This window comes from Ammodytes marinus (assembly GCF_949987685.1).
Source record: "Ammodytes marinus genome assembly, chromosome: 6".
Lineage (NCBI taxonomy): Eukaryota > Metazoa > Chordata > Actinopteri > Uranoscopiformes > Ammodytidae > Ammodytes > Ammodytes marinus.
In genome coordinates this window covers 24,206,088-24,228,889 of record NC_137235.1, presented here as the reverse complement: position 1 = coordinate 24,228,889, position 22,802 = coordinate 24,206,088, and the positions used below count along the sequence as shown (strand labels likewise).

The window sequence follows — 22,802 nt, the reverse complement described above, 5'->3', positions numbered from 1 at the left end:
TGTTTGAATCTACTTGTGAGCATACCTGATGGTGTTGCACAAGTCTGAGCAGCATGGAGACCACCACTTCTTTCTGTGTTTCCAGCTCTTTGCCTGCATCTGCTTTGTTTGAGCCCCTCAACACAAACAGGTCGTGGACTATTGGCTGCAAGGCTGGGATGGCTGTGGAGAAAACAAAAATGTAATTACTTGGAAGTTAATGGTGAATTATGGTCCTCCAGCTAAAGTAAGAATGGGCTTTTTTTTATATAACCTAAAAAAGGTAGGATATTCCCCATTTCCAGCAGCCTAATGTTTTGTTTAGGTATTTGACAGTTTTTCTCCCTCCTGAAAAAGACCAATTGTTTAAATTTTGCCTTGTAATTTTCCGACTATTTCTAATGTCTTGATGTCTGAGCCTATTGTTAAGAAAACACGGCCTTTGTTGATTCTGACAGCAAAATTGGCTGTGCTTGGCATGTTTTTTTTTAAAGACGAAGACATTTGTGTTCTAGGAGCTGTTATTGTAATACATAAATTCAGTGCAAACTAGATTCAGTGTTATCCGATGCAGAGAGCTTTATATTTGTCTAAAAGGCACTTGCAAGTTGACATCCAGCAAGTATCTTTAGTACACGTGTGTATATAAGATGTATGGAACCATCGCACAGGTAACCCGATGCCTTTACAGGCCCTGTCGGTCGGAACCAGTCTTGCTCTGTGTGGAGTCATACTGGTTACAGCACACTGCTCAGTGCTACAACCCTCAAAGACTGCCACACACATATTATACATTACATATCTGCGACTCGACTCCGGATAAGCAATGATGATGACATATTATTTAACTTCTGTTAATGGTGCCCAAGTAAAAACATTTGAAAACCAGCATTCTAGTAGGTACAGCTACACTAAGGATGAGCTTTTCTGGTCAAGTGTTTGTTAAAAGTAAATTGTAATGAATAGAAAGGAGAGGAAAATAGTGAAACCTGCTTAGAATGACTAGAAATGCATGAGCGTCTCACCGTGTGTGACAGCTTTCCTGCCGCTGGCCATGATGCCGTCACACAGCTGGATGATCTTGGGGATGCTGATGATCTGCTTGGAGTGGTAACGCTCATAAGACAGCAGCACCAGAAAGAAAAAGATGTTGGGAATGATGGCCTCCGAATCTCTGTGCAAAGAAGAACAACAAGTATTATTTGAGTTGTTTTACAGGACAGCATTTGGGCTAATCTACAGTGCAGAGGAGGCTATGTTTAATCACTTATGTGACCAACTTAGAAATGCCTTGAGACCTAACCCTAATACAGCAACAATAAAAGAGGAAAACTTACCTGAACTGCCCCACTTCAATGTACTCAAATTGCTTCAGAACAAAGCCTATGAAGACCTTAAAAAAATTAAAAGAAAATATCTTCCTTAGTGAGCTTAATGCCATAAATTGGACATGAGATCCCATATGTCTTTCGGCTTTTTTGTTTTTTTGTTTTACCTGATCGGAGTCCAACAGGCAGTAGTTGACTCGGAGCTGCACGAGTTGGGCGAGCAGGTCCAGTACTTGTCTCTGCAGGGCCACCGAGGTGCTGGTGGTGTACTGCTTCAAAGCTTTGATCACTAGCGGCTCAAACAGGCGAATGTGGTTGTGGATGGCATTCTGGGGAGGCAAAGGAGGAGGCCACAGCTTTCACAACAATAGCACCTCACTTCAACAAATCAGCACTGAAAATAATACTTCATAAAGAGAGAAAAAAATCATGTTATCAATGATAGTTTACCTTGTCTCCTCTCTGGCGTGTTGCATTTGCGATATTGGACCTCAGCTGGTTCGAAGCTTTTTGCATTACATCAAACCATCTAAAAAAAATAGAAAAGTAAAAGCGGTTTAGGCAGTGTTCTAGCTTATTTATGTTTATTTTTTCTAGCAGCAGATCAGTTGATGTATTGCACAATGCATATTGACGCCTGCACCCGTGTCTTAATGTGTGTGCAAACCACTCACCCCGATGTGTCCTGCTCTGCTTCAGCCTGCACCATGTTACGGAGGCTGGCGTCAGCGAGGGCCTGAGTGAAGTGAGTGTAGGGAGCCATGAAGCAGTAGTGGTAGAGGCCCGGTCTCAGGCTGGACGAGCCCAGACGCAGAGCCTTGCCCTGGGAGCGGCTGGGGCCACTCAGGGTGCCCTCGTACTGGGAGGCCAGGTTGGTGCCAAACAGGGTTTTCAACAGCTAGAAAACAAGGAGGTCTTAGGTTACCAAATAGAAAAAACAAGCAATATTATGAAGACTACAACTGTTTGGATCAAATAATCAATTTTAAAAAGTAGGGACATTCCCCATTTCCAGCAGCCTTATTTTTTGCCTTGGTATTTGAAGCTTTTTTTTCCCATCCTGAAATACAAAAAAAAAAAAAAAAAAATGCCTTTGCCTAACGTTTTTCTTAATTAACCTGTCCTAATGTTCTCAGAAAACATATCCGTTGTAAATTCCGTTTACTGAGATTGGCTGACTGAGCTCAATGCTTTTTTAATTCAGTGCAAACTAGATGCAGTGTTATCCAGAGAATTACACCATCAACATCACGCTGTTGAGCTTTGAATTTGCCAAAAGAAGACATTCCGCCAGTATATTATTATGCGTATGTATATAAGATGTATGGAACCATCGCACAGGTAACCCGATGCCTTTACAGGCCCTGTCGGTCGGAACCAGTCTCACTCTGTGTGGAGTCATACTGGTTACAGCACACTTCTCAGTGCTACAACCCTCAAAGACTGCTACACACATATCTAATGGCACAATACTTTGAGATCTGATTGAGATTCGAACCCTGGTCTCCAGTACCACAGTCAGTGGTGTTACCTACTGAGCTAACCAGTTCACAGTACAAGAAACACACATACAAATAAGATGTAACTCAGTGACAAACACAGAGATTACTGACCTGTTGTACACAAACTGTAGCCATGGTGGGTTCTCTGGAGAAGCAGGACTTGAGGTAGCCCAAGATTTCCTCCACACACTGACAGAAAGTATGGTACATTCATTTCATTATTTTCAGTTATTACAGTCGATATATATTGACTAATACTGTATGAATGACACAGATTAAAACCTCCTTCTTGCTACCAATAGTATCAACACTTTTAAATGTCTACTTTTCAATAGAGTTGAACTTCACCTTGCTGATGTCATGAAGTGTGGCCAGCTCCAGCAACTGAGACAGAACATCTAGGGTGGAACGCAGGAAACCTCCAAACTTCTCCTGGCTACTGTGCAGGTCCAGCGTCACCTAGGAGATAAAAAAAATATATATAAAAAAAAATATATATATGTATAAAAAAATATATGTATAACAAAATAATACAATGGCAAACTGTGCACTAAAGTACTGGCCGTTATCTGATGCAGTAGGTAAAAGGATGACCTCACAAATAGAACAATTACATTCAAGATTCAACGCGACCCTTAATGAATGATTATTACAGGAGGTAGTTTGAAATGGATGCATGGTCTCACCTTGTAGTTGGCATGTGTAGCTTTTAGGACGTCATAGAGCTTGAGGTAGGGTGGCAGGTGGTAGAAGTTGCCAAGGGTGGTAGATTTGTTTATGGCTGTTGACCCTGTGATGTCTGCCGGCCTGCCTGCTCACAAAAGGAATAACATCAAAATACAGTGTATTCACAGACAATTACCAAAAGAGTATCTGAACCTGTGCATGGTCAGAGTGGGCATGTACCTGTGGTGACTTCAGTGATTTTCTTTGGGCTCATGGGAGCAACACTGGGCTCAGCAGCATCCTTCTCCTTGCCTTTCCTCCGTATGGGACTAAGGGAAGGAGTGTTACTCAGGGAGGGGAGGGTGGCCTAAAAAGTAAGGAGCAAATGACAAAGATTACAATGCAGCGGCCGTCATGCAAGTTGTAGTCATTAAAAGGTGAACTATGCCGTTTCAGAGAAGGGGGATTTGTTTTCATTTGCAGAGCCTGCAGTTAGTTTACAAAACATATTTACTCTACATGTAAAACCTAGAATTGAATAATTCTATCACCATAAATCAAAACTAAATTATTTTGGCCCTGATTCTTTTAACAACAACCATGAAACAGTAACTTTTCAGGTCGCTTTCTAACCTCAAACAGTGTTCCAGGGATCCAATTTTTTTCTGTGAGTAAAGTTTGTTTATTCAGTTGTGAGCATATACCTAATAAAATTTTAACTTCTGTGACACACCCAAGGTTCCATAGAGCACCTTTAACAGTAAAATGTGGCTTTAGTTTGACTAGGAGTTTATCACACCAGATAACACAAATACTCACAACAGTTACCTTAACCGCTGGTCCAGGTGGCGTGTCATCCAGCACATGGGCACAGATGTTGAGGACCTTTAGTAGGTGGGAGAAGAGTTGCTCCAGCATGGCCACCAGGGAGCGTTCAGACAGCCCTGCCCAGGGTTCCTCCATCTTATTTGGGCCAGCACTGGTGTTGGTGCTACCGCCTTCTTCCTCTCCGCTACAGGGGTTGCGCATGCATTTAGGAGCCACAGCTGGGAACCCGATCAAGAGACAAGTTATTTGGTAGTAAAACTCTTCTTGACTCTTCTGCAGCTGCCATTAAGTTGAATATTGTATCAACAATTACCATATAACGCAACCCTGCGTTTTAATTAACATTTATACTGCATATTGTTCCATCTTCTGTGGTGTGTTTTAGTTGATGTGTATGTGTATGTGAACATACATCTCTATGACATTTTATATATTCAAATCAGTTTTGAAAAAAAAAAACTGGTTACTGCTTTTCTCTGAAAGTTTTGTTTTGGTGCTATTAAATTCCAAGCTACGTGAAAAGCATGGTCGGGGTAAACTTATCTATGAATATTACCTACCAGCAAGCAGATTGCCAGAAAGTATTAGTGCATCCTGGTGGGCAGAGAGATCCAGGGGGAACCATGCAGAGGAGAGTAAGGAGAGGACCATGTTGGCCATGCCCACTGTCAGAGTCCTGCGCTCAGTGTCTGCTGCTGCAGAGGAGGAGGAGGCTGCTGAGGAGGATGGAGCACTGCTGGACTGGGACAAACTGCACAGCAGAGGGGCAAGGGCAGGAGATCATCAGGTGTGTATTGAGACAGAGAGCAATTACAATAAAGAACAATGGTAGATTATGTAACGAGGATGGCACAAAAAAAGAAAAAAGAAGATAAATGAAGAAAAGGAGTCACAAACCTCAGAGTCCTGCCCCTGCTGCGGTTGAGACTAGAGCGGGAAGAAAAGGTGCTACCGGAGCTAACGTAGCCACAGTGCCAGCCAGTGCTCCAAGTGCACACTGGGAAATGTGAAGCCAGGAGGGACAACGCCTCACAGCAGCCAAACTGCAGGAGAAACAGACAAAGGGATTGTATTTAAACAAGTTATTATTCAAATAAACAACCCACATTAGAAACCTACTATACAGCAAGAGGAATGGAAAAAATAGTTTTTTGTGCGTCTGAAAGCTCACAGTCAGGGCTCTGGAGGTAGAGGAGGTGAAAGCATGGGAGACCGCGGTGACCACTCTGGACAGATTGTTCTCCAACGTGACATCAGACACAGCGTTGGACAAGTTGTAGCCTCGGTACGTCCTGCCAGACAAAGAAAAGAGCTAAACTGAGTTCCTCAAAAATGATGTCTGGGTACCATACCAATAGTCTGTGTATTATACAACATATTGTATTTACCATAAAAGGAACAAACAATTGAAAGCCTATGAGTTGTGACACCAAAAGGACTGTGCGTGTGCGTGTGCGTGTGTGTGTGTGTGTGTGTGTGTGTGTGTGTGTGTGTGTGTGTGTGTGTACCTTGTGATTGTGCTGACTGTGAACTGGGAGGGGGGTTGTGTCTCATGCATCAGCAGCTGCAGGTAGACTGAACTCTGGTCCCGGGCAATGGCCACTACTGGGTCCACCTGTCCCTGGTCACAGTCATAGAACAACCTGGGAACCAGCCTGGAAGCAAGCAAGAGAGAGAAATGAACAGATTAGCAAAGGGCGAGGGGAAAATTAGAAGGAAGACATGAGAAATAAGATACAGTAAATATAATAACTAACATTTAAATTTAAAATAACTCTGTATAGTGAAGTCCAGTATATACACAAGCTGTGTGGCTGTGAGCACAGTCTATGAGAAGAGATGGCATACCTGCTGACAGCAGAAGCTGCCACATGGCGGACTCTGGGGTCATCGTCCCCCAACAGACGGATGACCACATCGTTCAGGACTCGCTCCTGCAGCCTCAGCCGCTAAAACAAGAGGGATTAGGAACAATTAGGGAGGGCGGTCTCAAGGATATACGCTTTTTGTGTTTAAAAACCATCAACAAAGACTATGACAAAAGCTAGAATGGAGAACTTACCCCAGTGTAGTGATGACTACCTTTGTGCAAAGTCTCCGTTTTCCTCTCCAGGAAATTGACTAACCTAAAAGAGGAAAGAGTGATCATTTTGAAAAGCAGTATAGGTTAATACATAAAATATTAAATGTGCTATTTTATTTGATTTTATATATTGTTTTATTATTCTTAAACATGGCATTTTTTAATGATCCTACCGGAAGTCCATCTCAGCCAGGGTCTCCAAGAGTTCAGTACGAACCAGCCAATAGGAGGAGTCCCTGAGAGCAAGCAGGTCTATCACCAACTGCAGGCCCAGCTCACTCAGAGTGCTGCTGCACACAGTCATGATGCAGTGCTGAAACACACATAGAACAGCTCACACTCAAAGACACACTCACACAAACACACTGAGCAGCACAGATCACAGACACACACTCACAGAAGTGTCTTACCCTCACTGCAGAGCAACCCAGCTTGCAGGTGACAGACGATTCATCTTTCAGAGTTCTCTGGAGCAAAGGCACCAAGTCCACCAGGGACAGAGGGTTACCTGGAGAGAGAGGGCGCCGTTAAATACTGTCCAAGCGTTCAAAATGTCAGCACCAATGCTTACACATATGTACAAATACAACCCCCCCCCCCCCCAAAACACACTAACCTGTTTTACTCTGCACACTGGCCAGCCAGGTGTGAATGTTGTAACGTGTTTTGATGAGTGCAGCCTGTATGATGGCTGCACAGAGGATGGCTGTGGCCCCTCTGATCTGGGGGTCCCCATGGTCGCTGAGGCCCAGCACGTCACTGATGTACTGCTGGTCTGTAAGGGGACAGAAAGAAAGCAGCGTCAGAAACAAGTCTTAGGGGACACAAATACAGTTGTCAATTAATGCATTGTGTAACTGCTGGAAACTGTATGTGTTTCTTAAGCCAGATATTTTGACATATCACAGTAGAAAAAGCACAGGTGTAAAAAAAAAAAAAATTATATTAAATGATGTCATTCTAGTAAATAACTGCTAAAACCCATTTGGGCTGTGATGAGCGGAGTGAACCTTCTTGCCAATAGTTTTGCCTGTAAACAACATCCCTTATTGGCCTTTTGTTAATAGTGGCCAATTCAGGTGTCACACATCAAGTAAATAAGAATGTGAATATAGTGTATTTTTTTGCCCCTACCTTCTACTGGAACGCCGTCCAGCGGCTCCAGGTAAAGGGAGTTAAAGAAAGCTTCAGGATGCAACGCTGCTGCTGCCCCAACACAGCCGACCGCCAGGGCCTTTACGCTCACTCGCACCTCCTTGTCAGGGGTCAGACCTGGAAAACAAAGCACAGAAAAGATTTACATATACAATACATACACAATGTTTCTTGTTTTATCTTATTAGCATTTCCGCTTTTAAAAGGTGCTCCGAGGAACTTTCAGTTTGTGCTCATTCTTGCACCCCCTTTGGATAAAAGCGGTAGTGCTTCACTACGGCAGCTGTAATTCCTGGGTGAACGTACCCATGACAAATGCATTAAGAAAAACTATATATAAATATCATTCTTTGCACTTATGGTCTCGTTTGCTGTTACATGTCATTTATGATTATCAGATGAAAAATAAGACCTTTTCAGAAATTTGTAAAAGTACCCTGTAGCACCTTTAAGTTCATGTATTTGTTAAGATTTGTTAACAGCCAGTGTCTTCAGTATTAATTTAGACTTCTAGATCATTCTCTACTTATGCAAATAGGATGATGTTTTTGAAAACACACCATTGGTATAGTTAGGTATACACTCACCTTTCTTTTGTCCTGTCAGCAGGAAGGAAGCAGCGAGGAGCCGTACACAGTGCACCAGTGGTTCCACCCGGTCTGTATAATGTCCGATCGGACCCTTTATCCTGGACGGCTGAGGAGCAGACAGGGAAGTCAGAGGCAGACACATGATAGATGCTGCTTGCATGGAGACTTTTGTGTGGCTGTGTCTTTACCTTGATGTCTGGTTCAGGTTCAGCAGGTTCATCCTTTGTTATGAAGCGGTCCACACTGCTGTCTGAACCCTGCCGGTTGTGACCTCGGCCATCGAAGAGATGAGGCTTGCTCAGAGCTGCACGCAAACACACATGGAAACAATGAGCGTGAAAGAGGCATTATATCAATAGTCTGTGTTTGTATGTGTATGCACTATGCAATCATACCCAGTGCTGATTTGAGGAATGGTTCTGAGGGTTCTTCTTGGGAGGAAGGTGCTGCTCCTTCATCTTCTTCGTCCTGCAGTGTTCCTATCTGCATCCCAGAATACTGGCTCTCACTGCCATCCAGCACCTTATGTACAGACACACAGAGCCAGCATTTGCAAAGGGGTCAAAACCAAATACCACAAGTTTGGAACACAACCCCACATGCAAAGGACAACTGTTCTCACTCATTGATTATCGACTTGGATTTGCTGAATTGAGGACAAAGACAGAGCATCACGCACAACGACAAATTACAAGTCAAACAAACTTTACCCTCGTAAAAACACTCCTGAAACATGCTTGGGTCAACGCAATTTACAGCAAATCAACTACAGACAGGAAAAGGCACAGGCTTGAAAACTCTCCGATCGTGATTGTCACAATCCACCAGAGGAAGAGCAAGCTTTTGATCCAAACAATTCAACTTTGAAATCAATTCCTCATAGATTCTCGTCTTATTTTTTTATTACATGAACTATATTAAATAAGTACACACAACATTTTACAGACAACTAGTTTTTTACAAGCAATGATGCTCCAACTACTCCAAGTATTTGATAAAATTGTTCTCCAGGTTTGCCCCCCGCTGGAACAAAAGCCTGTTGCAGCCTCTTGAAAAGGTAGAGGCAACCAAAGCTCAAGGAAAACAATTTAAAAAAGGAACAGATGGCCTTCATGCTTCTACATCTTCACTTCAAGCCATCGACATGGAATGTTGGGGTTGCTTGTTTTTTTACAAAAGGTCTTTCAAATGCATCTCATTGCTGGGAGGGAATCACTGGAGACGAGGAAGAGACGGAAGGAGGCATAATGTATCGGCAATGACAACAAGAGGGAGCTAAGTAGCAAATAGGCAAATTAAGTGCATGGGTCGTGACGAACAAGCCAACGAAAGGAGAAAGAATGACGAAAAAGCCAAAAGATTTGGACAAGCAAGGCCCCTCCCACTCTGTTTCCAATGTGCTGACCTTGTCACTAGTGTCAGAGGAGGAGGTGGCACAGAAGGAGGAAGAGGAGGAGAAAGAGAAAGAAGAAGAGGAAGAGGAAGCAGTGTAGACAGGAGAGTCGCTGCCGTCTGTGGCGTCGGGGCCTTCGGTGGAGGTCGGCGAGGGAGGGGACGGCGAGGTCACATTGTGCGACTGTGACGAAGCGGGTTAGAGGGATAAAGCAGAAGGGGGCAGGACCATAGAGGTAGAATGGTTAGAATGGACCAATCGAAATGCCAAAATGTCTCTGGGGAGGCAGGTCAGGTTATCTCTCTTCCCCCTCCAAAGACCAAATGTGATATCAGGTATTCCCATTTAGGAAAGGGGGCAGTTTTATCTTAAAAATACTGTTAATGCACCATACAAGTGGCTCATATGTTGCACTCCATTATTTACTAGTTGACTGTTTTATATTGGCCATGAAAATCTATTTGAATGGGTAGTTTTCTATTATTATATTAAAAGTTCTGATATACATATGATCACCAACAATATGGACTGAATTATAAAGCACCCTGAAGCCAGAAGATCTCTGTGAGTTCAGAAAAAAACTGAAAAAATTATATTATGATTTAGGAAGTTGTTATATTAAGTTCATACAATAGGTAATGGGATAAAGCACAAAACCACCGATACGTCTCTTCAGTGTTTCAAAAGACGTGGGGAAACAGAAGCAAAGTTTTTGTCCATTTTACAAATCCTAATTATATCAAGCGTAGCAAATGTTCATAAACTGTGAACGGTGCCTTCAGGGACATCTGGGTTCATAGTTAATTATAGCATCACATGGTAATTAAGTCTGTCATTGGCTAGCGAAGCACGTTGTCCTCTTGAATTTCACACACGCACATATTTTAGTTAAAGGACTGTAATGTTCCAGGATTAAATCTCCCTTTCATGCCCACTTAAAATCTCACTGACCAGTTCTGCTACGTCCGAAGGGGTGACGGCCGAGTCTGGTCCTTCCGTGGTGGTCTGGGAGGAGTCGCTGGGTGGGAGTGAGGGGTCGTTAGTGGCCAGCAGAGGGCCTCCCTCCCCCAGGGGCCCTCCCTCTGGCGTGGCGTTCTCTGGTGTGGTGTAGTCAGCCGTCTCTGGGGTCATATTGGCCCCGCCACTGGAGCTCCGACTCAGCATCTCTTCTTCATTGTCATTGGGCGACTCGGGAGTGTCTGAGGCTGATGTCCCGCCTCCTCCTCCTCCTCCTCCGCCGCCCTGCTCCGAGGAGCCACTGAGGTCTGCCGATTCTCCAGGCTGCAAGGTATGCTGGGAGGAGCGCGGCTGCTCCGTGATGATGTCCACCTGGGCTGAAGTAGAGCCATCCGCCCCGACTGATGCTGGAACAAAAGATATACACACACAGTGACGGTTGACTTAAATGCTTCGAGCTTGTTCTGTTTACATTATTTGTATTTTCAATTAATCACGGGTAATTTGCACTGAAGCGTCGAGGCCCTACATTTTTATTCTAGGCAACCCGAGTACACAGAGTTTTATACTACTACGTGGGGCTTTACCATTTAGTTTGGAAAGTGAAGTTGTATTGGCCACCAAAGACGCAAGTGACTTTACATTCTACCTTCCTGTGGGGGCATCTCACCTGTGAAGGCACCAGGGGGGACCTCTGTTCTCTCACCGTCTTCCTCCAACCCATCCTCCTCCCCAGAAAGCATTTTACCTGGAAACAACAACGTTGAATGTCAACATAGCATCAGCGTTAACATGATTGTTGAAGCTGCAAATTTTACCGAGTGCTTTAAAATACATTATTTTTTATATTTTTTTTAGATACATACATTATAAAGTAAATATTTTCTATCATTCACCATAAATGAAACATTTGGAAATGAAAATTAATCAACCATCACAGTTGACTCAGTAGGAGGTTAATGTGCTCAAAGTCAAACCCTTACTACAGCACCAGTTGGAAGGCAGAGCTGGGCAGAGGAGATAAATAAGCTAGTCACCTCTCTGTTTCCTGAGAAGGAGTGGACTGCAGGAAGAGCCTCCCGCTGCAAACGGCAGGAAAAGGGAAGTAGAAACAGGAGGTGAGGAAGAGAGAAAGCAGCTGAAGCTTAGAAACACTTGCAGGAAACCGATCAATTCTTTTACAGGCAGAATGGGTTAGCAAGCAAAGAAAAAGGCAGAGAACAAAAATCAAAGCAGCACCTTAGAGTAGAGCAACACCACAGTTTGGTCCAACTAATTACCCAGCATTAGTCAGTCAGTAAGAGTCCATGGGTTAAACTGCGGAGTCAACATTATATTTTAAATAAAGGGATAACAGGCTTATTGCTGTGTTTACCGATGAGCTCCAGGATGCTGCCGGAGCGGGCGCGGCTCTCCGTGTCCTGGCGGAACACAGTGGCGTGTGAGATGCTGCCGGCGGTGATCAGCATGTGCAGCAGCTCTGGAGGGGGAGTCCTGAACATCTGCTGCAGCAGCTCCAGAGACGCTGTGACCACATTGTGATCCCAGTGCTGTGTGTAGTGCAGGGTCAGCTCGTACACCTGAAGGAACACACACAAGGAGAGCTTCGCAAACTGGATCATTAACATAAAAAAACGTAGAAATCCACACAATCGCTTCTCTCTACCTGTAGCAGTTGTTCAGGCGTTGGCTGTACATCGGCCTCCTTCCTCGTGACACCAAAGCTCCCTTTGAGGCTGGTGGTGTTGACTGGCTGCTGCAGCAGAGGCATCAGGTAGCGAAGGGTTAAAAGCACCCCAAGGATTAGGTGGGTGGGGTGCTCCTCATCCACCGGAACCAGCAGACCTGGAAAAAGACACAGATTCAGGGTATGTGTTTCGTCATGTTGGGTACTGTAAGTAACAGTATGATACTAGGCTAGCTGAAATGAGCTTAACCATTAAAAGGTGGAGCCAGCGATCCTGGAGAATGCTTGTTGTCAAAATCACTTTGTCAAAATCAGTAAATAGCTCCTCATGATTCCCTACCTGTCTGTAGGGTGTGCGGTGGAAAAACCCTGTTTTAATACAAAGCCTGGGCTCTATAAACTGATACGTAAAAATGGGTATGTAAACAAACTGGGGCCCACTTTACATTTACAGAGCCTGGGCTTTGTAGGAACACTGAAGGGTTTTTGTCAGCTCACACACATTATGCACAGGTAGTGGATATTGAGGAGATCTCATAAATTGACAAAAAACATTCTCCAGAATGAGTGAGTGAGTGAGTGAGTATGGGCCTTTGGAGTATGGGCCTTTGTGTTCCCTACCCAGCAGCACATTGAGGAGCCAGGTGTAGAAGTAGGTGCTGCGTCTGGAGTGTTGGCACACACTGACGGCTGAGCTGGCTGCCGTCCGTCTGATGGTGGAGGAGCTTGTCTTTAGGTTAGCCACAAATGACTTCAACAGCACCTGGGACAGATTGGATAAGTTTACCATGAAAACAAGCCTCCAGGATATACAGATATTCAAGTTCACTGTTTATGTAGCCTAGTAAAAGTGCAGTAAATACAAACTTCGCTTCAGCTTGTTTCAATAATGACTTTCAGGTAAACTAACTCAACCTTCATTTTGATTGGCCGGAAAGGGAATGCCAAATTTCCCCGAGAGGATAAACAAAGCAAAACAATTATTTGAAGACAGAAACGATGTACATAAAGCTTTCTGTGTTTGGGCATTGTGTGGATACCTTGATCTCGCCATCATTGGCAAAGTGTCCCAAGGTGGCCATGATCTTGGGCATTGCCGCGGCTAGCGTCTCCTGAACCGACTCCTCTTGCCGCTTGGTGATTCTGGCAAGGCATGGCAACAGGTTGACCAGGTAGGGTCTGCACCACAACAGATAGAGAAGAATGTAAAGAAGCAAAAAAGCATTTTAAAACAGAGTAAGACAGTAATGTTGTTTACCCTAAGAACAGCAGACTGTGAAGCATCCAATGATAAATACTTCAAAAGATTATAAACAAAACACATTTATCTTTACTAAGGAAGCAAGCATTTTTTATTTATTATTAAACATATACTCAAGTTACAATAGACAAACTAAATTTGCTGTTCTACAGGTAGTTTCCCCCCTTATTTGCAGGCATTGGTGTGTGTATACCTGCATTTCTGTGGTCTGATGAGGTGGGCGAGCTCAGCAAACCTCCACAAGGCTGCCCTCAGACTCCGAGAGGCACCGTTCTACAGAGATCAACAGACACTCAATCACCACAAACACTAACATCACCAAGTGCTTCCATTTTCACACATTACACAAAACAAATGTCAACCCTTGGTCACCAGTGTGTGAGTATAACCCTGTAATAATACGACTTCCAACGCAGACACAGATCTCATTACCTTTTTAATTTCTTTGTACAGCTCCAGCTGTAGTCTGGGCAGGTTGGAGTCCATCAGAGCCTGAAGATAAATATCAAAATGATCATCCCGGGCAAATATGGCTTTTTCAACTGATTTAAAATAAAGAAATAACAATGGATACTTTCAGAATGACATGTACAATCTCTTATTTCTTCTAAATTGATTTGTCCGTTCACATCACGCAAACCCGAATCTAGGCTCGTTATTCTGTGATTGCAAGATGACCTCAGTAGGTACCAACTGAAACTAAATTGACCGAACTTATTTACACATTTATTGAATGAAGCTTGAATGAGATAAATAAGATGAGATAAAATGAAGGACAACGTTGAAAAGAGCAGGCTGGAAGAATAATGTAGCGTTGCTCACTTTGATGATTTTGTTCAGGCACTCGTCGGCTACCATGCGGACATCTGATTCGCTGTCATCACTGCAGAGCAGGAACATCTCCATGGCGATGCCCAGCAGTTTCTGAAACTCTGGAGACGTTCTGTTCCCAGGGCCATAGTGAAAAAGAGTGACCGAACGAATGTCATTACAGAGTACAGACAGAATTATACCAAGGAACAGACACTGCTTGTGTATGTCGTTAACACACCAACACAAGTAACATTCTTTCATTCAGCTGTACTTACTCAAAAGCGTCTCGTAAGCTATTCATCCACACACACACACACACACACACACACACACACACACACACACACACACACACACACACACACACACACACACACACACACACACACACACACACACACACACACACACACACACACACACACACACACACACACACACACGTTAGACTTTATAGAGAATTATTGGTGAATATGGTCCAGACTACCTCTGAACTGCATGAAGACAAATTAGGATATATTAGGGACTAACAATTGATATAAAATGCAGTCATTATTAGTCGACATGACTTCTTGGAGAGAAGAATAAATGCGGCAGTTCTGCATATTCTAGACAAATATATATAATTTAAATTATAAACTAATACAATAGGGCAACCATTCCGTTACTTTTGACAATAAAAACATGGTGCCTTCTGCCAAAAATATTAAGCTTAGGTCATTGTTATTATCACACACTAAAGGTTATATCAGCATGGCCTACCTCAGAGACTGAGCCACAATGTTTTCACATATTGTCAGGCAGTGGGTGACCCTGTCCTTCTTTGTGGTAGCCTGTTCTTTTTTCCTGTAAAAGAGGAAAGATGGAGAGAATGAGGAAAAAAGGACAAAAAGCAAGAGGCAGCAAAAGACAAGGAAAAACAGTGAAAGGCAGTACCCTCCAGGAATTGCAACTGTTGGGGAGTGATTTCAACTTTTAACAGGATCCTAATATAATCAATCTCTAGCTAGTAATAACGAAATAGCACAAATGTGTTGGATACTGAATAGTAAAGGTCAGTGCTGCCATCATAAAACACTACATTGGTAATTATGTATACTAATAAGGTAGACACTTCCGAATGCATTCATTATATTGTTAAACTGATAACAGGTGAAAGAAGACACTTTTGGAGACCTCTGGACTGGCAAACCATCTGATGAAGTGCAACACCAAAGCCACTTCAGAACCTTGACTGATCTCTTTTGAAAGGTTTCACTAGTCTGGAGAACAAAACACGTTTGAAAAGGTTGGAAAGATGGCAGACTATACTGTTATTATTACTCAAGGTGTTTGGCATGTGTGAATGAAAAAGATTGCTTCCTTCCTTGAGCGGGAGGGGGCATAAAGCATACATGGCATGCAGCCCAGGTCGTTATAGCACTTTGCTCCATGGATCAGGATGGGGTGCCAGGGACAGGCGTGAATGACGTCAGTCCAGGAGGCTACAATATTAACGCACTATATGTCATGGTCAAGGCAAGGGTAGTTATTACGATGTCTACCCCTCTGTGGTTCGAAGTAATAACGTAGCTATAAAACGTGTCCTTCTGAGCTCAACTTATTGACAGTGAACATTATAATTGACGGGTCCCTTCTGCAGGTGCGTGGGCAGAACATAGCGGACGCCTCCTCCGTTAGCTTTCATTCAGCTGGTCTGACATTAGAAAACCTGCCGACACTGATAATGTCAGGCGAAAGAAGCCGAGCAGAGGTGTAATGTCTAGCAACAAGTAGACCGAAAATAGCAGAGAAGTTTGAACAACTGCCTAATCTCTCTTTTTATCTTGAGTGTTGGCGTAATTAGCTTCAAGACAGCTACTAAACCGTGGTTACTAGAGAGGCACTAACAGAAGCTACTATGGAGCTAAGCTAACTGTGCAGACCAGCGGCTGTTAGCTCTATATGCGGTTTCCGTAAGACAAGAAAACACTTACTGCCTCAGGGCAAGCTCCTCAGCGGTCGGTGGTCCTTGTTGTTGCTGGAATGACTTCAGAGACTCAAAGGCCTTCATCAGTTTCTCCATGGTGGCCATTTTAGCAATCAACAGTAAGCAACCTAGCTAGCTCGACTGGCTAATATTTACTATGGGAGCTAAGTAGCTTAGCACAGTGGGGACAAGTTAGCGCACACAGAGAGCAGACAGTGCGTAGTGCGACGAGAGTGCAAACACTGCTCGCGACAACTACCACCGGCTCCCCGCCTTTCACTTCGTGTAAGATAACGCTTATTCTTTCACGACGTTATTCCCAGGTGAACAAAATGTTGCTTGATAATAAGCCATCTTTGATGCAGCGATGCGTTCCCCGACAGATGGAACCAGGAAGTGGTATATGAGAGAGCTTGACAGAGGGGGCAGGTGCAAGTCAGCGGCCAATCAGAGCGCGGCTTTACATTGAGTGACGTGAAAACTAAACCAACGAGTGACTGGGATTTTTTCCCCCCTTTGTTGTTGTTGCTGCTGTCACGGGACCTCTGGAATCCAGATTGTAAAAAAAAAACTTTCATATACTATCTATGTAAAACATATTTGTGCAACACCCAAGCTGTCGCTACGGCTTTTATCCGTACGATGAGTGGCAGGTGCAACAGTCAGGTGGTTAAGAGAGCATCACGTGGATCATATCAAGGATAAAAACAAATAGGCATTGTTAACTCATCTGGCTCACAACTTCATATGGACAATATGATATAGGCCTATACCCACCATTTCTGACTCTGTGGATGAGATAACCCCGACACAATGAAATCTATAACTTTAAAACGTAATTCCTGTGCAATATGAAGCAAGTTAGAGATTTAAAAAAAATCTAGGTGCAGCATTGGCCTACATGCTATGCTCTAACAACATCTGTGTGGATTTGCATAGGCTAAATATTGTGGCTTGGACATAAAGAAGGCTAGTTTCCAGAAGCATGAAACTATATAATATCAAACATCGATGCCGACTAATTTACAACCAACAAAATGAATAGACACACAAATAAGTCGAGACACAAGTATTTTTTATACAAATGGCAGTGTATTATTTCATAATTACAAATGTCAGATATGGTACAACAACCAGTGATACAACTTGTACAAGAATTAACAATGACTGCAGTGGTTGAACGACATGACTGTACAGATACAAAAAGAAAAAAATAAAGAAGAAAAATCAATATGTCCCAGGCCCTGTTTGAATACCCATTATGCATTTCCAGTCCTCCCTTCCTTGATGAACATCACTTATCTGACACATCTGGACAGAGTGTGTAATCCTGGAGAACCTCCAGACACTTTTCGGTGGTAATCCCAACACAAGACTCAAGCCTTATCAAGGAACTGAGGATCTCTCACTTTTGAACATAGATGGTGAGCACCATCTAAATTGTTTGTTTGTTTGTTTGTTTTTGGGGGGTGGGAGTAGACTCCCCATCAGCGCCTTGGAGGAAGGCAGGAGAGAAGAAATGCTTTTCACATATTCAAACGGGGCCAGCTCAGCTGGTCACCTTGTCATTTATAAAGTTGTCCTCAGATACCAGTGAGATATGTTGGCACTAGAAGGTCATCATTTACATACAAGGAACCTGAAGTATTACAAACCGATACATGCTTGAGTAATAAAACATATGTATTTTTTTAAACAGGCATTACAATGCACTTAGTGCGGACATTCAAAACTGTTGAGCTGTTTAAAGTTCCTTTATGAGAAGGAATTTCTGTCGGAATGGACGGAATGATAAAGAGGTTGAAAGAAAGAGGGGGGTAGGGGGTGGTGTCAGAACTTAACTTGTTAATTGGCACATACAATAAAAGGCTGTCAGTCCTTATTCAGTAAATTTGTCCAATAACAAAACAAGTTGGGTTAACTTAATGTTGCTTTTGGTATCATTGGCAAACAAGTTAAAGACACTTCCTATAGTCATTGTCAAAACACACCATAGTGCAATGAAACTAAACAGATTCTCTGTACTGTTAATATGGATGGTATAAGAGTAAAGTTTAAACGATGACAGAGGCATGTATGGCAAACACAGTTTAGTTTCCCCGTGAGAGTGAGTGAATATTTGTTAGAGCTTAGTTACATCATGTTAGAAATACATCATTTACAAGGTTTTTGAGGCTAAAGAGCTAAAAGGCTAAAATCTACATAGGCAAAGAGAAATCAGCTTCAAAATGTGCCTGAGAGCAACACAAAATAACAAAGACACTCAGAAACTCAAGTGACGACAAGCCAGATGCACGCGTTCGATTCCTGATTTTTGATAATGGAATGTGCAACAGGGGACTTTTTCTTTTCTTTTTTTAATAACAAGCCAACTCTCCAAATTAGTTTATGAGATGGGGAATCATATGCGTACCATTTTAAATGTGAGCGGTCTTGAAGAGTTTGAAATTAGATTGAGTCACATTCAAGTCTCTACATGATGTTGAACTACTGTATTGTACTGTTGTACTTCAATGCATTACATTGAGTGTACAGTTCCATACATACGCACACACAAACACATACACACAAAGCTAGATGTCCAGATTGGGTATTCACAGCATTAAAACAGGTGGTGGGGAGTAAACAGTGACTGCCTCGAAAGCAAAATTCCAAAGCCAAATGGCTTCAAATGCCAATGAGAACAGACAACACATAGTGAACGCAATGAATCCTGCTTCGAACATGTTGGCAAATGTACAGAAAATGCATTTGTTCATGATTGGTCAACTTGGAAGGAAACAAAAGTGCAACACAACCGTGGTTCTGCGAGTGGTGGAGTGTTCCTGTACTGTACACAGACGATGGAAACTCAGTCGGCAGGAGCTCACACATTATTCCCCACCATTCCTCCCCATCTACACACAAATACAAGCAATCGCCTCAAGTCATTCCTATGAGAACAACATACACGATTTCAATGGTATAGTTAAAGGTGGCCTCTATTATGATTAAGAAAATCTCATTTTCATCTAGTACAAACACAGCTAAAGCCACGGGATCTAACTGGAGGTCTACTTAGCAGGATACGTGAACGACAAGCATCGCGCTATCTATGATCTACAACAGGGACAAAGGCCAAAGCAGGCTGTATCTTGACCCGGCAAAGAGGCCGCCAACAGCTGCTGACAGCTGAATCAATGGAAGATAGTTTGATGCAACAGCAACCTGTTATCTAGGACTTCTGTCTGCTGCAGGTCAGATCTCTGATTCCGTGTCATTATTATCAGTCTCTATGTTCCAACTTAATCTCCAGTCAAACTGACTGAGGCTTTCTGGTGTAGTAAAAAAATAATAATAGGGGTGGCAAATAACGATATTTCACGGGAAAGGATTTCCTCTCCGCACATGAAGCAGGTTTATAAAAACTGGACACGTCAGGAAAAAACAACAAAGACCAGCCAGGAAGTAATAAAAGAAGCAGAAAATATATGATGAGGAATAAGAGATTAACTCACCACAAAAGCATTTTACTTGAGGGAATAATGTAACAGACTAAACAGCTGTGTTCCCAAAGGGACACGCTCTCTGGCATCTAAAATTAATGTTCTTTTGCATCCCACAAGAGAATTTTGGAGGGGTCCGGGACTGCTAAATATCAGGCCTTATACTACAGGATGGGGAAAAAAAGGCCTCTGTAATGTAACCTTTGCATTTTAAAAGTTCCAAATTGTCGCACACTCTGACTAAAAGATTGTCTTAAGGATTGAACCACTGCAGACACCTAGAAGACGGTTTACTACTCATACTGTCCAGTCCAGTGCAACCCGTCTAAATGGGCTTTTTATCACTTCCAAACCACCTTCAATCGAAGGGGGGCAGGTGGGGATCTGGGAAATATATGGGAAAGGCTTAAGCAGCACGGCAACAACACAGCATTGTTAGACTGGGTTTATTTTCCCATACATCATTGGGATCTATGTGCGGAGGCCTAGGGTTAGCTCATGGGACCGGGTGGATCTGATGTGCTAGAAACATAGCACGTCGGCCAAATTAATGACAAACATACAGCACATATAGAAACAAAAAGGCCTTATGCTACATTGAGAAACAAAAACAATTAAAAGACTACTGGTACTGTGCTTCTTAAAATAAAAAAACCTCCCCATAACACATTATATCCATACTCATTCCAAAAGAAAAGAAAAATGTAATGTATGCATTCAAGTGGTACTTTTATGGCTTTTTGTACAATACAACCTTTAGTGAAAATATACATCTAGACATAAATTCAAGTACAAATGTACAAAATCTTTAAACTCATACTTTTTTTCTTTAATTATAATACACTTTTAATACAGCTCATAAATACAGGTCAACATTCACTGAGTTCCTAAGATTTGCGCTCGGTTGGAGTTTGTGGTGAAGTTCAGCGGCGAAGGGGAGGGGTGGGGGGTGGGGGGGGGGGGTAAGAGAGGAGGAGGAGGAGGCAGGCGGAGGGAGGGAGTGGTTTAAAGTCGCGAGGGCTCTTCGATCTCGTCATCACTGTAACCGCTCTTAAAACAGACCTGGGAAAGAACCACACAGTCAGGATACATCACCAACCACTGGCAACTGGCATCACTACGCAACCTCTCACATGTGCAAAAGTGACACAATCTACCGAAACACCTACTGTGTTGTCTGCGTCACCACAACATAAGTAAAATGCAAAAAAATAAAAAAAAATTTGTAGGGCCCAAACTGGTATCAACTCAAACACACAACTGTCAGCCAGTTAGAAGATAACATGAGACAAGACAAACTGAAGCAAGGATGCAAGTTTTTGAGCAAATAAAGAGGGGAAATTGGGGTTTTCATAATAATTGTAGTATAACAAAAATACTACACATGATTTGTAAATCATTTTTTTTTTATTTTGCTCCGGGTGAATACAGCCCCAGCGACCTCCACCGATAAGACAGGGCGGACTGTGTGTTGACTGAGAGGCAATACACCGCAGGGAAAAAACTGAATTTGTTCAGTGGTGGTGGGGTCCTTCCGGTCTCCAGTGGTAGTTACACCCTTGAATTCGAGGGGAAGTACAGATCAAAATGAAAGGTCTCTGTAATAAAGAGCCTAAAGTTGTTAAGCCACTGCAACCGATAGAAGACGTAAGAACCATTTTGTACAACATTTTGTGATATGCGTCACTGTACCTTAAAAAGCAAGGCTCAATATCGAGTCTTCCCACAGCCACAAAACCAAGAAAATGGCATTTAAACAATCCAGAATAGAATAAGCAAAGGGATTAACAAGGGACGAAATATTTGAACCCCAGAGAAAAAGACAAGGAAAAAGAGAGGCCTTATTCTAACCAACATTATCCTTGAGGTATAAACTTCATAGGTGTTTCCACCTGTTGAATTTGGACAAGGCCTGGAGAGGAGGGGGGGGAAAGGGGGAAGAAAGGAAAGGAGGAAGAGAGGAAGTACCTTAGCCCCCACCCCCTCGGACAGTTGGCGGAGCACTAGCACTTGCCTCTCTTCTGAACAGGCGGTAGAAGAAGCCTCTCTTTGGTGGAGGGTTAGGCCGGTTCACGTCCAGGTCTGAGCACAGCGTCCCGTCAGTCTCGTAGACGTTGATTTCTTTGAAGCATTCCATCTCAATCATCTACAGTGGGGGGGGGGGACAAGATGGTGGAAGAGTTAGTCGCCCTGATATCCTTCACCTCGTTAGCAGTTTAAAGGCCTGTTGGTCAGTGTAAGGGCGGGCAGTACTGTAAATCTACACCACCAAGTTTAAGTAAATAGACATATTTAAAAAAAAATAACAATGTTGAGATAATGGCCGTTAATATTATACAGACAACAACATACAAGGTTTAGTAAATTAAACACCAAAGTGTAATATTTTTAACCAATAGTTTATACTAGTATAAAATAAGACATGTTTTGGAATAAAAATAGCCACAAACATCAAAACTGTCCGCTGCTTGAAAAAGGGATGCTGTTGCCTGCAGTGTCTCGCCTTAAAAGCATTTCCATGGACATATCCTACATTACTGTCTAAGAGAAAGGAACCTTCACTTATTATTCTATGGTGCCAGTGCAGTACTGCGTTGCATCTGTCTGTTGTGAGCTTGAGCAATGACATCATCTGAGTGGCCTGGGGCCTGCAGTACCTCGTTCTGCCACGGGATGGAGACACTGCCTGTGACAAACTTGTGGTAGAAGTCATCGTCCGTGGGGTCAAGGTTCACGCCTTTGACAGTGGAGAACTGCTCTATGTCCAGGACGTCTTTACAGTATACGGCCCGGGGCTGACGGATGGAGAGACAGAGAGAGAAAGAGAGGAAGGAGATGAGTGAAATGGTGTCGTTTTCTTGGAAGAGAGGAGGAATGCAGGACCCTAAAGACTTCAAAGTCAAGATGATTGTTAAGCTATAAATCTTCAAACGGCTGAAAATTCTTTGGCGGCTTTGTTTTCCTCAGTGGGGCCCTACTGACACCAAAACCCAAAATAGAAAAAGCAGATAACACTGTCTACTTTCAACTATTGATTTAACCTCTCGGGTCGCCCACTCTCCCTCACTCAGGCTATTTATGACACTGGAAATGGAATGATTCTCTC

At 43.0% G+C, this 22,802-nt stretch overlaps 2 protein-coding genes across 6 annotated transcripts in view; both read right to left on the bottom strand.

Annotated features, from left to right (window-relative positions):
- Positions 1-16,575, bottom strand: part of htt (huntingtin) — a 34,231-nt gene extending 17,656 nt beyond the window's left edge. The window contains exons 1-36 of one of the 4 annotated variants that reach the window (XM_080029719.1): positions 16,219-16,575; positions 15,005-15,088; positions 14,252-14,372; positions 13,862-13,921; positions 13,623-13,702; positions 13,209-13,347; positions 12,790-12,931; positions 12,148-12,326; positions 11,857-12,061; positions 11,519-11,563; positions 11,152-11,229; positions 10,476-10,888; positions 8,527-8,653; positions 8,320-8,435; positions 8,129-8,237; positions 7,521-7,658; positions 7,003-7,161; positions 6,797-6,894; positions 6,560-6,699; positions 6,366-6,429; positions 6,152-6,252; positions 5,812-5,958; positions 5,475-5,595; positions 5,201-5,346; positions 4,864-5,054; positions 4,295-4,521; positions 3,716-3,842; positions 3,496-3,620; positions 3,158-3,268; positions 2,921-2,998; positions 1,982-2,205; positions 1,758-1,836; positions 1,475-1,636; positions 1,317-1,372; positions 1,005-1,153; positions 26-162 (exon numbers count right to left, since the gene is read on the bottom strand). In XM_080029719.1, the coding sequence (XP_079885845.1) occupies positions 26-162; positions 1,005-1,153; positions 1,317-1,372; positions 1,475-1,636; positions 1,758-1,836; positions 1,982-2,205; positions 2,921-2,998; positions 3,158-3,268; positions 3,496-3,620; positions 3,716-3,842; positions 4,295-4,521; positions 4,864-5,054; positions 5,201-5,346; positions 5,475-5,595; positions 5,812-5,958; positions 6,152-6,252; positions 6,366-6,429; positions 6,560-6,699; positions 6,797-6,894; positions 7,003-7,161; positions 7,521-7,658; positions 8,129-8,237; positions 8,320-8,435; positions 8,527-8,653; positions 10,476-10,888; positions 11,152-11,229; positions 11,519-11,563; positions 11,857-12,061; positions 12,148-12,326; positions 12,790-12,931; positions 13,209-13,347; positions 13,623-13,702; positions 13,862-13,921; positions 14,252-14,372; positions 15,005-15,088; positions 16,219-16,316 (4,776 nt within the window). In that variant the 5' untranslated portion in view covers positions 16,317-16,575. The remainder of the gene's footprint in view (positions 1-25; positions 163-1,004; positions 1,154-1,316; positions 1,373-1,474; positions 1,637-1,757; positions 1,837-1,981; positions 2,206-2,920; positions 2,999-3,157; positions 3,269-3,495; positions 3,621-3,715; positions 3,843-4,294; positions 4,522-4,863; positions 5,055-5,200; positions 5,347-5,474; positions 5,596-5,811; positions 5,959-6,151; positions 6,253-6,365; positions 6,430-6,559; positions 6,700-6,796; positions 6,895-7,002; positions 7,162-7,520; positions 7,659-8,128; positions 8,238-8,319; positions 8,436-8,526; positions 8,654-10,475; positions 10,889-11,151; positions 11,230-11,518; positions 11,564-11,856; positions 12,062-12,147; positions 12,327-12,789; positions 12,932-13,208; positions 13,348-13,622; positions 13,703-13,861; positions 13,922-14,251; positions 14,373-15,004; positions 15,089-16,218) is intronic. The other 3 variants (XM_080029720.1, XM_080029721.1, XM_080029722.1) reach the window with 3 other exon arrangements.
- A 723-nt stretch (positions 16,576-17,298) lies between these two features.
- grk4 (G protein-coupled receptor kinase 4) overlaps positions 17,299-22,802 on the bottom strand; it is a 45,436-nt gene continuing 39,932 nt past the window's right edge. The window contains exons 14-16 of one of the 2 annotated variants that reach the window (XM_080029309.1): positions 22,354-22,491; positions 21,665-21,842; positions 17,299-20,758 (exon numbers count right to left, since the gene is read on the bottom strand). In XM_080029309.1, the coding sequence (XP_079885435.1) occupies positions 21,666-21,842; positions 22,354-22,491 (315 nt within the window). In that variant the 3' untranslated portion in view covers positions 17,299-20,758; position 21,665. The remainder of the gene's footprint in view (positions 20,759-21,664; positions 21,843-22,353; positions 22,492-22,802) is intronic. The other variant, XM_080029308.1, reaches the window with a different exon arrangement.